Source organism: Rhinopithecus roxellana, chromosome 1 (genome assembly GCF_007565055.1).
Source record: "Rhinopithecus roxellana isolate Shanxi Qingling chromosome 1, ASM756505v1, whole genome shotgun sequence".
NCBI lineage: Eukaryota > Metazoa > Chordata > Mammalia > Primates > Cercopithecidae > Rhinopithecus > Rhinopithecus roxellana.
This window is the reverse complement of record NC_044549.1, coordinates 63,783,383-63,797,557: the sequence shown is the minus strand read 5'-3', so window position 1 is coordinate 63,797,557 and position 14,175 is coordinate 63,783,383. Positions and strand designations below refer to the sequence as shown.

The 14,175-nt window shown below is 35.6% G+C and overlaps 2 protein-coding genes across 4 annotated transcripts in view; both read right to left on the bottom strand.

Moving 5' to 3' along the window:
• Positions 1–1,182: 1,182 nt before the first annotated feature.
• Positions 1,183–14,175, bottom strand: part of PPP4R2 (protein phosphatase 4 regulatory subunit 2) — a 71,649-nt gene continuing 58,656 nt past the window's right edge. For all 3 annotated transcript variants that reach the window (XM_010385978.2, XM_030919762.1, XM_030919696.1), the window contains 6 exons: positions 11,240–11,333; positions 9,289–9,326; positions 6,607–6,681; positions 6,208–6,351; positions 5,238–5,527; positions 1,183–4,982 (listed from right to left, as the gene is read on the bottom strand). In XM_010385978.2, the coding sequence (XP_010384280.1) occupies positions 4,657–4,982; positions 5,238–5,527; positions 6,208–6,351; positions 6,607–6,681; positions 9,289–9,326; positions 11,240–11,333 (967 nt within the window). In that variant the 3' untranslated portion in view covers positions 1,183–4,656. The remainder of the gene's footprint in view (positions 4,983–5,237; positions 5,528–6,207; positions 6,352–6,606; positions 6,682–9,288; positions 9,327–11,239; positions 11,334–14,175) is intronic.
• On the bottom strand, positions 7,031–9,277 carry EBLN2 (endogenous Bornavirus like nucleoprotein 2). The gene is given in 2 exon segments (XM_010385977.2): positions 7,031–7,989; positions 7,991–9,277. Coding segments are annotated over 2 exon segments (819 nt in total). The 5' UTR covers positions 8,267–9,277; the 3' UTR covers positions 7,031–7,446.

Below are 14,175 nucleotides of genomic sequence, written 5' to 3'. Positions count from 1 at the left end.
TAAGGTTAGAAACACACTGACAAGTACTCTCCTTAGTTCAGAGCCTCTTACTAAGATCTTCAGTAGAGATCTTACCCTCTACTGTAGCTACTGCGCGGTAATATGCCTAAGAGGGCCGGCTGTGGTGGCTCATGCCTGTAATCCCAGCACTGTGGGAGGCTGAGGCGGGCAGATCACCTGAGGTCAGGAGTTCACCACCACCCTGGCCAACATGGTGAAACCCATCTCTGTGAAAAAATGTATATATATACGAAAATGAGGCAGGCATGGTGGTGCACACTTATAGTCCTAGCTACTCAGGAGGCTGAGACAGAATTGTTTGAACCCAGGAGGCAGTGGTTCCAGTGAGCCAAGACCGAGATCGTGCCACTGCACTCCAGCCTGGGCAACAGAGGAAGATTCCGTCCCCCCCCACCCCCCCCCAAAAAACCCCAAAAAACAGAAAAGGGACCCAGAGTTGAAAACAGAACCCTCCTCTCCAATTCAGGTAATTCTACACTTCTTGCCATGTAGTTGCCCAAAGGTGGGATTTCGAAAATGATTTTTTTTTTTTTTTTTTTTTTAAAGACAGAGCCTCAATCTGTTGCCCAGGCTGGAATGCAGTGGTGCGATCTCGGCTCACTGCAATCTCTGCCTCCCAGGTTCAAGCAATTCTCCTGCCTCAGCCTCCTGAGTAGCTGGGATTACAGGTGCCCACCACCATAAGCGGCTAATTTTTGTGTTTTTAGTAGAGACGGGGTTTCATCATGTTGGCCAGGCTGGTCTCGAACTTCTGGCCTCAAGAGATCTACCTGCCTTGGCCTAAAGTGCTGGGATTACAGGCGTGAGCCACTGCTCCCAGCCTTTAAAATGCTTAACACAAATATTGTAAATATATACGTGCAAGCTAGTGCCAAATTACGGCAATGGAGAAACTTATTTAGGTCTGGATTTTGTTGACAATCAGCATGACTTGCCTGGCAAAGAACCACAACTGTCAAGTCAGATGCACCTTCTGCTGGAACACCTTGTCACCACATAAGAAACAGGGCTGTAACAGTCATGCATTAAGTTTCCTCAGTTGAGGATCTGAGGTGGGTGGTGGCATAGGGTGGGGTGGGGTGGGGTGGGGTGAGGTGTGGGGTAGGGGCAGCAGCAGGGTAAATAAACCATTATGGTACATAAAATAATTACACACATAAAAATATTCTAATTTATATTTTATTGCATTATGAAAATACATTTGGCAAAGTAATCTAGGCTCCAAGTTGAAATAAAATTCTGAAGAGTGTACTGATTTTTAAAATGTGAAATAGTAGATGTATTCTAACCAATACATACTAGCACTCATTATTAGGCCAAAACCCAATAAACCTAATTTTTATAATTCCATATGAAATTACAAGGCATTTTGCATTCATTCATTTTATGATTAGCACAAATCTTGAGAACTGACCCTCACTTTATCAAAACCAATGTTAAATTCCTGTTCAGAAGACAATTTGAAACACTACTGAAAATTTTCAATTCCTTTGGTTTTTTAAGTTGCATTTTCATCCTTACCATGTTACATTTTTTCATAATCAAACATTGTAGCAGCTTTAGATTCTGCCCAAGTACCTTTAAGTAAACTAGCATATTACATTTACATTATTTGAAAAATCACTGATTTTACAAATGCAAAAATGCATAAATACATGCCTATCTACACCGGCAAAACAAAATACTCTGAATCTCAACGCTTTAACAAGCCACACTTTCTGGCCGAGGATTTCTGGGATGCCTTTCCAAGCCACAAGGCCTGGCTGGCAATTCCACTGCTCGAAAACACACTTCTGAAAGGTGTAATTACAATAAACCCTAAGCAGGTTAAATTTATCTAATAATCAACATTTAAAATATGACATTTTCACTACTTTTGCTACATTTTTCAGAACTGAAAATATGTATTTTTCAAAAATGTACAAGGATATTTTCACTTTTTAAAAGGGAAAAGTGCTAAAAACATAATACATCTCTCTCTCTCTCATCAGCATCTTCAAATTTATTTTACATATTGGGTTATAGTCTAGAGAACAGGTAAGTAATCTGCTCAAGGTCAGAAACAAAGTATCTTTAATTACTGAGGTCTCCATTCTTCATTTAGATCTTTTAACAGGACTTTGCTTGATGTATGTTAAGAAATATGCGTAAAATCAGACTTTTAAAAATTCGTAAGTGAATCAGTTATTATTAGAATTGACATTTTCATTAAGCAAAGTCTGTGTTAAGTGCACCTATGAATACTTGCGGAAATTTACTTCCAAATGGCCATCATTATCTAAAACCAGCTGAACAAGCTTTCCCAATTTAACTACAGAAGTATTCCACCTACCCTAAAGATATTCCATGAGCATTCTACAATTATCTGTATAAACAGCAACAAGTTTGATCTATGATCAACATATGAATATCTAATAAATATTAAAACTATTAAACTATAGATTGAAATGCAGATCTCTCATAGAGTTAAGTGATGTCATTTTGGTACATTCACCATTATTGTACTTTATTTAATAAAGAAATACATTTGCCCTTGCAAATACAGCAATTGCAAGTTTACAAATAAAACCACAGACCTCAAAGTCATAATGCTAAATCTTCAACTTGAAACCAACAAAAGTAAATCAATTTGTTTACAAATGGTCCATGGCACTACAATTAAAATAAAAAATATCAAAGGTCACAGGATCTTAGGTAGGTTTACTGACAATTTCATAAATATTCAAAAGAAAATTTCAAAATTTCTGAACTTAAATTTGCTTCATTTTAACATTTTTGAAAAAATTTTTTAAAATTTACAATGTTTAATTTTTCTCCCCTCTTGGATATAGTAAATCAATATTCAGATTTTATTTCAACTATTAGACATAGTCATAAATATATCATCTAGCTGTTGTGAACTTGACAGTCAAGTCAGTAGTATACTATCCTACAAACATAAATGGATCCAAATAGTTTTGATATTTATAGTCATGACGATTTAAGTAGTGAAAATGCAAAACTTGTGGTTGCCCCCCAAATCACCCAAAAGCATATGATAACAGTGTCAGAAACTGTTTGCATCAGTTTTAGAAGCCCATCTGTGTAGTTCAGGTATCTGAAACTTAAAAAAAGGGGGATTCTTCCATATTTTGATAAAAATGTACTCGAATATTTCATAACATTAATATTTATTGCTTTATATGAATACTGTATTGAAAGCCCAAGCATTCAGTTTACACACAGAAATTATACAATTATATACCGCTTCACAAAGGCAGTGAACACATTACATTCTACAAAATCTACTTTACAGAAATTTAAAAACTCTAAATATCAAAAGGTACAGTTGAAGAAACAGGTATAAATTTGGCAGCCAGTAATTTTGACAGGGAAGTTGCAGTTTGCATGACTTTAAATATGTAAATTTGAAAATATTGAATTTAGAGTAATCATTGTGCTTTGTGTTGATCTGAAAAATATAACACTGGCTGTCGAAGAAGCATGTTCAAAAATATTTAATTCACTCCAAAATGTCATACAAATTATGGTGGTTTCTATGCACCCCTAAAGCTTCAGTCATTTAGCTCAGGTACATACTAAAGTAATATATTAATTCTTCCAGTACAGTGGTGTTTCATACCATTGACATTTGCATACTCTAGAATAATTTAGAAAGACACGTGTAATATTCACAATGTTCAGAAAAGCAAGCAAAAGGTCAAGGAACCTGCTTGGTTCTTCTGAGATGGTCTCATATCAGCTTCATAAACATTCATTCTACAAAATAGTAAGCTAACATTTGAACACAATCTCCAAGATAAAGCATATTTTCTCATAAATAATGAAGTCTTTTTCTCAGGCACCTCAGAAGTATACAAAAGAATTTGAGTTTGAACAGATCTCTTGGAATGTGTTTAACCTGGTATTTCAACAGACTTAAGATTTCCAGGGTTTCACAAGGGCCAGATTTTATTTCAATTACTCAGAAGAGAAAGAAAATGTCTTCTGAAAGAGGTGAACTCAATCATTACCAATAGAAAAAGTATCCACTGTATTCATCTCTTATAGAAACAGAAAAATATAACATTTCCCCCCTTAGAATAATATATATATATATGTATGTATATATGACTTAAAGTTCCATTGTACGTAGCCAAACAATAAAATCTGGAAACCAGCATGAAACCCTACAATTCACATGTTAAAATGTTGAAACTATGACCAAAATATGAAAACTGCTAGAGCTATCAGAAAGAGACAAGACGAAAAGCTTCTTGCATACGTATAAACTAAAAGTGATAATCTCAAAAAAACTTTTCAAAATTATAATTACCTTCCAGTTTAAAAACTTTAATCCTAAATTAAAAAAAAAAAAAAAAAAATCTATACACAAACCACTGATTTGCCCAGACCAAAAAAAAGAAAGAAAAAAAGAAAGAAAGAAAAGTCAGCGGTAAGGTAAAGCAGGACCCAGAGGAGCTGATATTCACAGTTCTTACAGGTACAACTCTTTCAGGAATTATCCATAAAGTACTTTATTTTACAACCTGCTTCTCTTGTAAAACTAAAGGTCCACTTTATTACATAAAAGTTTTATACAGTGTTAAAACCAGAACTGTATGTAAAATACTGCATCTAAATGTTTCTAAATAGTTAGTCTTGTTCCATTGGTTCATCGGTGACTTCTGTGGCTTCAGCATCATTTTCCATGGATGATTCTGAAAGAATCTCTCCAGTTTGACTGGAACTGGATCCTACTAATTCTTCTGTTGCACGGCAGTCAGAAGAACCACTACTTACAGGGCCTTCGTTTTCACCACCTTCAGAATGTAGTAAATCTTTCTCAGCTTGAGACACATTAGATTCCTCCATTTGATTATTTTCCTCAGAAGTCTCTTCATTCACAGTTAAGGCATCATCAGATTCTTTTTCTTGATTTTTTCTTTCTGGGATCATTTCTCTTGATGTCATAAAAGACTCTAAAAATAAGCAAATGTTGTTGTAGTTAAATTTTATTTTCAAAATACCTCCACAGTTAAGTTTCATGAATTCTGATATTCTATAGTTCAAATCACATCCCCTGAAATTCAGCAGCAACTACATACAGGTGGGAGAAAAGCCCAACATCAGCATTATAAGGAGTTCCATTATGTAAAATTCTTTCACGAAAAAAATGAAGTACAAGAATTTGAGGATCTCCTTACTCCACCCTTTTACAGATGGTCTCTAAATACCTTCTTCTTCCTCTTCATCCTCTTCTTCATCCTCTTCTGTACAGTGCTGCCGGGTACAACGGCTTTCTTTGTCTTTATCCTGAGACGAAGATGATGCTTCTGTTTCTTCCACCATAACTGAAGAAATTTCACTGGAAGTTGTCTGACTGGCTGTTTCTCTGACTTCACTTTCTTTGTCAAACCTGAGTCTTTTTACCTCATGCCCCTCAGCTTCCACAGCATCTTCATCTGGATGTTTATTTTTCAAAGGGCTCACTGAGGAAACCTCTGATTCAGATGTTGAAGAGTCACTGTAAATGTTTTTTTAAAGTGTCATTAATAAGATTATTTTCCCCATCTTCTACATCCCCATTTTTAAGGTTAAATAATGTTTCAAATTGTATTTTAGTGTCAAAGTTAAATTATAACACCTGAGCAAAGAAAAACACAAGAGAATAATATCAAGGTAACCTAAACTGTTTGATGAGTAATTCCCAGTAGGACTCAGAAAAGCTATAAGACCTTTCTGTGCAATTCTCCAGTAAGTTAAATATTCTCCTACAACAAACCCACAAGTCTTCCATACGGACATACTCTCTAAGTCCTCTCCTTCAATTAGTCTTCCTTCCCTTAAAATGATACAGAAAATTTGAAGATACAAATAAAAGGTGTCCTTTTATGAACTACAGTGAGAAACAATTCACAAAACCAACTTATTTATAAAGATCTTTTTTCTTTTCAAGTAACTTTCAGAAATAACAAATAGAATGGATCATATCTACTTTACTTTTAGACCCTACATAAACAGTCTCCACAAATTATCAATTTTAAAGTCTTGTCTGTGTCCACCTTCAACATTTGCTACAGCTGCAAAGAGAAGCCAGTGCTCCTATAAACTGCATGAAAACCTTGTTCTGTCCCTCAGAACTTATAAATAGTGATAAGTCCTGATTAAATGTTAACTTTTAATAAATATAAAACACATACAAACCTGTGATTTTTCTCTTCATTTTGCTGCAAATTTGCCTCTTTGCTGTCTGTGCTCTCAGGCAACCCATTTGTTGTCATGGGGGCTGACAAAGAAACCTTTGGTCGATTAAGTGGCCTAGGTGTCCCAGGCCCATTTATATTAGACCTATAATAAGATAAATGAACATCATTTCTTATTTTTATAAAAAGTCATCCCTCTTAAGGTATGCTGATGTGAATATATCACAGAAGTATTTGCTGCAACTTTGTTTTCAGGCCCATGCTTTACCAAATTAACTAATTCTATGTAGTTCATCCTATAGTATCCATAAAATGCCCAATTTTTAGAAAGTACACTAAGCCTGCTACTCAAAATCAGGACAATGCAAACTCTATAGGTATCAAAAATCTAGAATCTCACCTCTCAGTATAGCTTGGTGAATTTCCAGGAAACATAACACCATTCATTCGATTTAAACTATTGGAATTGTTTTTCCTATAAGAAAAGAAAATATACTTGTGGATGACTTAATTTTTTTTTCTTTTTTTTAGACGGAGTCTGGCTCTGTCACCCAAGCTGGAGTGCAGTGGTGCAATCTCGGCTCACTGCAACCTCCACTTCCCAGATTCAAGCGTTTCTTGTGCCTCAGCCTCCCAAGTAGCTGGGATTATAGGCGTGCGCTGCCACGCCCAGCTAATTTTTGTATTTTTAGCAGAGACGGGGTTTTTGCCACGTTGGCCAGGCTAGCCTCAAACTCATGACCTCAAATGATCAACCCACCTCGGTCTCCCAAAGTTTTGGGATTACAGGCGTAAACGACCACACCCCCCCCCCCTTTTTTTTTAATAACGAGAATTAGTTCATGTTAAGAGCACAAGGATCCATGATTCCACTCAACGCTCCCCGCTCAAGATCTTACGGGGTAGATGCCATCTGAAGCAAAGGGAGTGTGATGGTTGATCCTGGTATAATATCAGGAGCTTTAAATCCCGAAAATGTGGGGTTGCTCCTCTTGGCCCAGCAGTTTGCTTTTGCTGCTAAGTTTGGGAACATTCGTGGTGACAGCTGCCTAAAAATGGGGTGGCAAAGTACATCCCCAAACTCAAAATATTTCCCCAATGTCTTTTTAACCATTGTTTTTTTCCTCCTCAAAGACTGGGATCTCAGACACAATGGCAGGTAGAGCAATGGAGCCATCCATGCACTGATCTAGAAACATTCTCACAGCATAATAGGTTGTCATCTGCGCTTTCTTGACAACTAACTTGACTTGCGTAGCTTGCGTAGAGGGGATTCAAACTCTCCAAAAAGAAATGTGAACATTAATTCTCCGACCCACGGTCTTGAGCTGATTCAGTCTATGGCTGATTCTGCATTGTAGCTCATTAGCAGATCAGCACTCTCACCATGTGAAAGTCTTCCAATAGATGCCATCATTGCCTTGAATGATCTCTGAACTTGGAGACTGCTGGCGCAAATCTTATCACTTGATCCAGCGGCAACACCTATCAAAAGGTCACAGCAGTGGCGGAGAACTGATGACTTCTCAAGGGCAATAAAGTTAGGCATATCTTTGAATCCGCTAGCACAAGGAGTATCCATTTCCTTGTTCTTGTTCCCAACCACAATATTAGACCTCTTGCTCACACCAACACTCAGTAATGCCTCGTGTAACCCATCAAATATAAAACACAAGAATACTAAACTGGGGGTCACAGGGTGGAAATGAGATTTATGTGCCGGGTCTAGCACAGACTTGGCTGCTTTTTTAATGTCCTTAACATCCCCAATGCTGGGTTGGGGGTTCCAATGCATCCAGTGGATACTATCTGCTTTTCCCGGATAGCTCAAAACTTCCTTGAAGGTCAGAGAGCCCACTCCTGTTCATCGCGTCATCTGTTGGGCTGCTGGTCTGTGAGTCCTTTCTTAGATGAGACATTGTGGGTGATTGGTTCCGACTTAATTCTTTAATTTTGGTAAGAATCATGGGTCTAAAAGATCTTTTGTAAGATCTGTCACAGACTCAAACAAAAAGACTGTGAGAATTGACACAGGCATACAATTTAAGAAAAGAATTCATTATTAGTCACTATGACTTGACTCTGCACTTCTTTACCATTTTTCCAAAATACCTCACGCTCATTAGCAAAACAAAACATATTTTGGTTCATAAAAGAAATTTTTATCATATATATATATTTTAATAGTTTTTCTGTCAAGAAATACAGTATGGGATTATTTTAGTATCTTATTTAGCAATGTAAGTATATTCTTGAGAACATTCTAAAAACAAATTGACAGGGCTGGGTGTGGTGATTCACACCTGTAATCTCAGCACTTTGGGAGGCTAAGGTGGGAAGATGACGTAAGCCCCCAAGAGTTTAAGGCTGCAGTGAGCTATGATCACTCATCACTGCACTCCAGCCTGGGTAACTCAGTAGTCTATGAAAGCACAGTCAGATTAACCTTAAACCAATGGTTCTCAGCAGGGGACAACCTCCCCTCTCTGCCTTTCACATCTCCAGGGGACATTTGGCAATGTCTAAAGATATTTGGAGGGGAACACTACTGGCATAAATGGGTAGAGGTCAAGGACACTGCTAAACCTCTTATAATCCCCAGGACACCCACTCACAATAGAATTATCTGGCACAAAATGTCCATAGTTCCAAGGTTGGGAAATTGTGTCCAAATTTAATTCTTACTTTGCCATATATAAATCTTGACAACTGGAAGTATTTTCCATCATAAAGAGAAAAGCCATCAAGTAACTATTCCAAACATGGGAATTATGCCCTAGAGATACCCTGGAAAGGCATCTAGAATGGCATCTCAGGGACATGGGTGCCACCACAGTATGTAAATCCAACAACATTAAAATTACAGTAAATCAATTGCTTTAATCCAAATCTCTTTACCGGAAAAAACATACAGATAATGTTATCAGTAATATTCTACTTTGGGGACTGAATGGTAGGTTCACAAGTATGTTATCACACTTTATTACATATAAAATTCAGTCTGTTTTAAGAATAATGTATTAGAAGCAATAAAATGATTAAATATAGTAAATAATATACTAGAAATAGAAAATATACTTACTCTGAAGAAGGATAAACACAGCTAACAACCATTACATTCTGCAATAACAAAAATCAGTGATTTAGTATGAAGAAAAGTACTACAACATAAAGTTTAATCATTTGTTTATAAAATCACTCTGGTAGGTTAAATGTCCATTGATTCTAATTTTGCTAATGAAGGAAAATAAATGGTTAAAAATGAAAACTGGTAAAACAAAAACTAAAACAATTACAAAGGACCAAAAGAGAATATCCTACTCAGCCACTGATTTTTTTCCTACTTATTTTTTTGTCCTAGTTATTCTAGACCCCTAACATCATATACTATATGTAGTAGAGGAACTAAGCTCAGATGGAATCAACAAAGATGTTGAGAGATTAAAGTACACATGTAACTGATTTTAGGACACATGTAATCGAATTAGGACACATGTAATTGATTTTCCTTACAAAGCAACACCCAATCCACAGCCTGTTGTGTTGCATCATATATCCCACAGAAAGACTCAAACCTTTTTTGTAATATATTTATATGATTTTCCCAGTAAAAATAACTGTACTAATATTCAGTGTTCGCTGTTTATTATGAGTCACAGTAAGTGTTCTGCATTTAATCCCCTTCATAGCCCTATTATTAACCACACATTACAGAGGAGAAAACTAACTGGCCCAAGGTCACACAACTATGAAGCACTGCAACCCTGATTTAAAGGCAGGGCACCTGGTATGACTACTGTAACATATTGCTTCTTTATCCAAAGATCTCAAAAATGTAATTATTACAACTCCTGGAGCTGAAAAATAAGTACTGATGAGCCATCTCAGTTTCCTGGCCTTTGGGAGTATTATTCAATTGAGTGTAGAGAGGATCAACAAACTATATTAATCCAGTATGGCCTCAAGAACTATTGTAAATCACTATGTAATGGTTTTTGATTCCTGTTGCCAGGGTAAAATAAAGTGAATTTGAACCAGATTCTTAAATCAACACTGAAGTGTTTTTGGACCAATCATCAACTGAAAATTAGAACCCATTAGTCCAATCTTGGTTCTCACAGGGCTCCTTCATTTTTCACTCAAGACAAGTCAATATCTTACTTTTCATTCCCTTAAACACCTTGAGTCTTTGTTCTTCACACCATTTCCTTTTTTTTTTTTTCTGAGACAGAGTCTCGCTTTGTTGCCCAGGCTGGAGTGCAATGGTGCCATCTCAGCTCACTGCAACCTGCGTCTCCTAGGTTCAAGCAATTCTCCTACCTCAGCCTCCTGAGTAGCTAGGATTACAAGTGTGCACCACCACGCCCGGTTAGTTTTTGTATTTTTTGCAGAGACAGGGTTTCACCATGTTGGCCAGGCTGGTGTCGAACTCCTGACCTCGTGATTCACCCACCTCAGCCTCCCAAAATGCGGGGATTACAGGCATGAGCCACCGCACCGGGCCCACACCATTTCTTTTATTCAGAATACCCTTCCCTTATTCTAACACTCCCTCAACCCCCTCCACACACAAACACTAATGTTTATCTCTAAATCTGACCTGCATGTTTCTACTCAATACCTCATTTACATGCTTGGCACCAACAAGTTTCCAAAGTTATGTACCTCTGAACTCCAGAATTGGGAAAATGAATTCCATGGGTAAGTTTATAAAACGCTCTATAAAGTTAAAATAGCAATTATAACGTCTCAGAACCTTTAATAAGTTGATGTACACTATGAATTTCCAAGAAATAATAAGCTGCTTTCCCCCAAACTTCAATGATCAACACACAAACCCTCCTCTACCCGCTCCTATTAAATCTCTCCATAAAACATAGAATGCAATTTGGAAAACAATTTGGGAAACTCAAGGTATGCTAGAAAACATATTTCAAGAAGTGGTACCTGAAACGGATCTTACTCAATGTTCTTTTCTAAAATAAAAGCTATTACACCACAGCATAATATAATTCCAATAATAAAATAAATACCTTTTCTACTCCTCTGAGAAATTTGTCTGTTCCTGTATAGTTTCTCCTTGGATCCGTTAACAATTCACATAGTCGCTGAATAGTAAAAGGGATACTGCAAAAATATACAATTTTACAGTGTGAGATCACTGATAATCAAGAGAACTAGGAACATTATTTCTTTCGCTAGATAAAGCTGTATCTAGTCACCCATGTGTTAAGCTACAAAAGAAAATGCTATAATAGGGAAACAAATGGATGAGTCTTTCAAAAGTAGACAATAAAATAAGCATACCTTTCTATGTAACAAAATATCCAACTCTCCCTTCCTTTAAAAAGCAATAAAGGCAGCAGGGGAGAGGCGAATGGTTAATGGTTACAAAAATATAGTTAGATAGAATGAATAAGATCTAGTATTTAATAGCACAATAGGTTGACTCCAATAATTTATTGTACATTTTAAAATAACTAAGAGTATAAGTGAACTGTTTGTAACATAAAGCACACATAAATGCTTGAGGTGATGGACACCCCATTTACCCTGATGTGATTATTATGCATTGTATGCCTGTATCAAAATTATCTCATGTACCCCATAAACATATAAACCTACTATTTACCCACGCAATTTTTTTTAAAGCAACTTAGAACACCCAAAACCAACAGAAAGCTTCAAAACTGAGGAAAAAATTTTTATGTAATATTCTAAATCCTGACAATTTGATTTTTTAAGTTTACAACAGAGGTAACACAAATAATAATCAAGCTGGGGTTTATTTAATATAGAAATTTTTCCTCAAGTATTATTCTGCACTGAAAGGTTTCTTTAAAATGTTCACACAAAACTACAAATAAAGTATTTTAAATGTGGTTCTGCTCCATTATTACAATTTCATATATAATCTACACGTTTAATCCAACTTAAAATATACACAGTATTTATTTAACTTTACCGAATACTTTCACTATACTTCAATTTTTCCTTGATTATAGTAAATATAAAACTGATATAAGTTGGAACTAAAATCATTTTATAAGTATTTTTAAAAGTTTTGAGCTCATGTAGCTATTAGCATTCATAAGAATTACAAACTGAACAGAACAGCAGTTATGAGCACGAAGTACGACAAACGCAGCTAAGAAGTACAAACATAAATCTTCAGACTTCAGTGTCTGCCATATCAATCTATTTATTCTCTTTAATGAAAAGAATTACAAAGCCTCAAATTAAGTTAACATTCACAAAGGTCTTCACTTTTTATAGGCAGTGTGACACAGAATTTTCTGTGGTATATCAGCTAGTGAGTTATAATGCCAGAACTCAAACCCAGTCTAACTTCAAATCTCATGTCCTTTCCACTGTACCACACATACTTTACAAAATTATAGTTGTTTATTTTCTAACTGGATAAACTGTATTTGGTTCTCATATTCTTTGTGTCAATACTATTCTTATGTTCAAAGTATAATATGTGCAAAAAATTCTGAAGATGCTTAAAGTACATGTTATTGATATGAGAACAAATGTTTTTAGATAAATTTGAGAGTCCAAGAATCAATCTTTTGTCTCAAACCTAAAATCGAAACCAAACCTAAAAGTGAGAAAACTGTTCTACCAAAAGACAAGGCACAGAATAAAAGATTCAATGTTTGCCTGAAAACACAAACATTCAGAAGCAACTAGAAATTGCTCTGGGTTTCTGAGGAAGAATACTTTTTTGCTTTTGAAAATCTACTCAGAGTGAAGTATGATGTCAAAATGAAGAATCCCTTTAAATGGGGAAGTACAAAGCACACCAACAGCATTATTAATTATGAAACAATAAGCTTACACATCTTCTCATTCCTATAAAGATAACACATAATTGGAAATCTATAGCTAATACACAAAACTAACTCCACTTTTAAAATGTTTAAGCATTTTCCACATGTATAACAAACAGTATCAGTTTCTCAACTGTCTGTCCATGAAACCCAGTATTATCGTGGATTTCAGAATGTTAGTGGTATAACTCACCTTAGCTCCTCTTCTAGTTCACTGCTCTTCAAACCTTACACACACATCACACCTAAGCCATTTCCTCATTAATCACCCCATAGTGACAGTGTAATTAAAAGTTTATTATTCAAAATATATAAAATCGCACCAACAGTTTGGGTATTCAACAAGTGTTTGGGTATTCAAATAGTACTTAACTGAAAAATACTGTCTAGTCGTTATGCTTTTTCTTCCAACTAAAATTCTTTCCCACATTAAAACCTAATGTTCTCTCACTAATTAAAATTACTTTTAACAGATGAGTATTTTAAAACTTCTTGTTTAACATTTACACTGAATGTTTTGGATAATTTTCTTTAGAAATCTAAGTTAAATTGTAGCCAATTATTAATATTTTATGTGTTGGTTAATATTAATACTGCTTTGGGAGGGGGGTATGTGTTTACATAGCAATGCTAGCTAGCAATAACAGCCTATGATACAACGAGTTTAAGTTCTTAGACAATTTCAGAAACTTTTTTCAAATGACTGTTATTTCAAAAAGTAAAAGAAGCTTTTAAAAGTCATTTTACCAAGTATCCAATAGATGGCACTAAAATGTCACACAACACTTCCTTTTCTCACATGACAGTCTAAAATCCAACCAAACACTTCCTGCAAATCAATGCATCTACTGGAAATATTAGCATGATAAATGAATTGTAACAACAGCATTGAAAGGTCTCTTTACATACACACTGTACTTTTAAACTTATTCCATAAATATAAGAGCCTATTATAAACTAGAAATACCAACCTTGCTCAACAGCACAGTGGAAAGCCATGTAAACAATTACAATTACAGTAATAAATAACAACGTTGTATAAAAAGTGCTACGGAGACAGAATAAACTGTATGCCAAGCTTAGTACGCATGACACGGTTATGGATAACTTAATTTGAGGTACGCCTCTAAAAG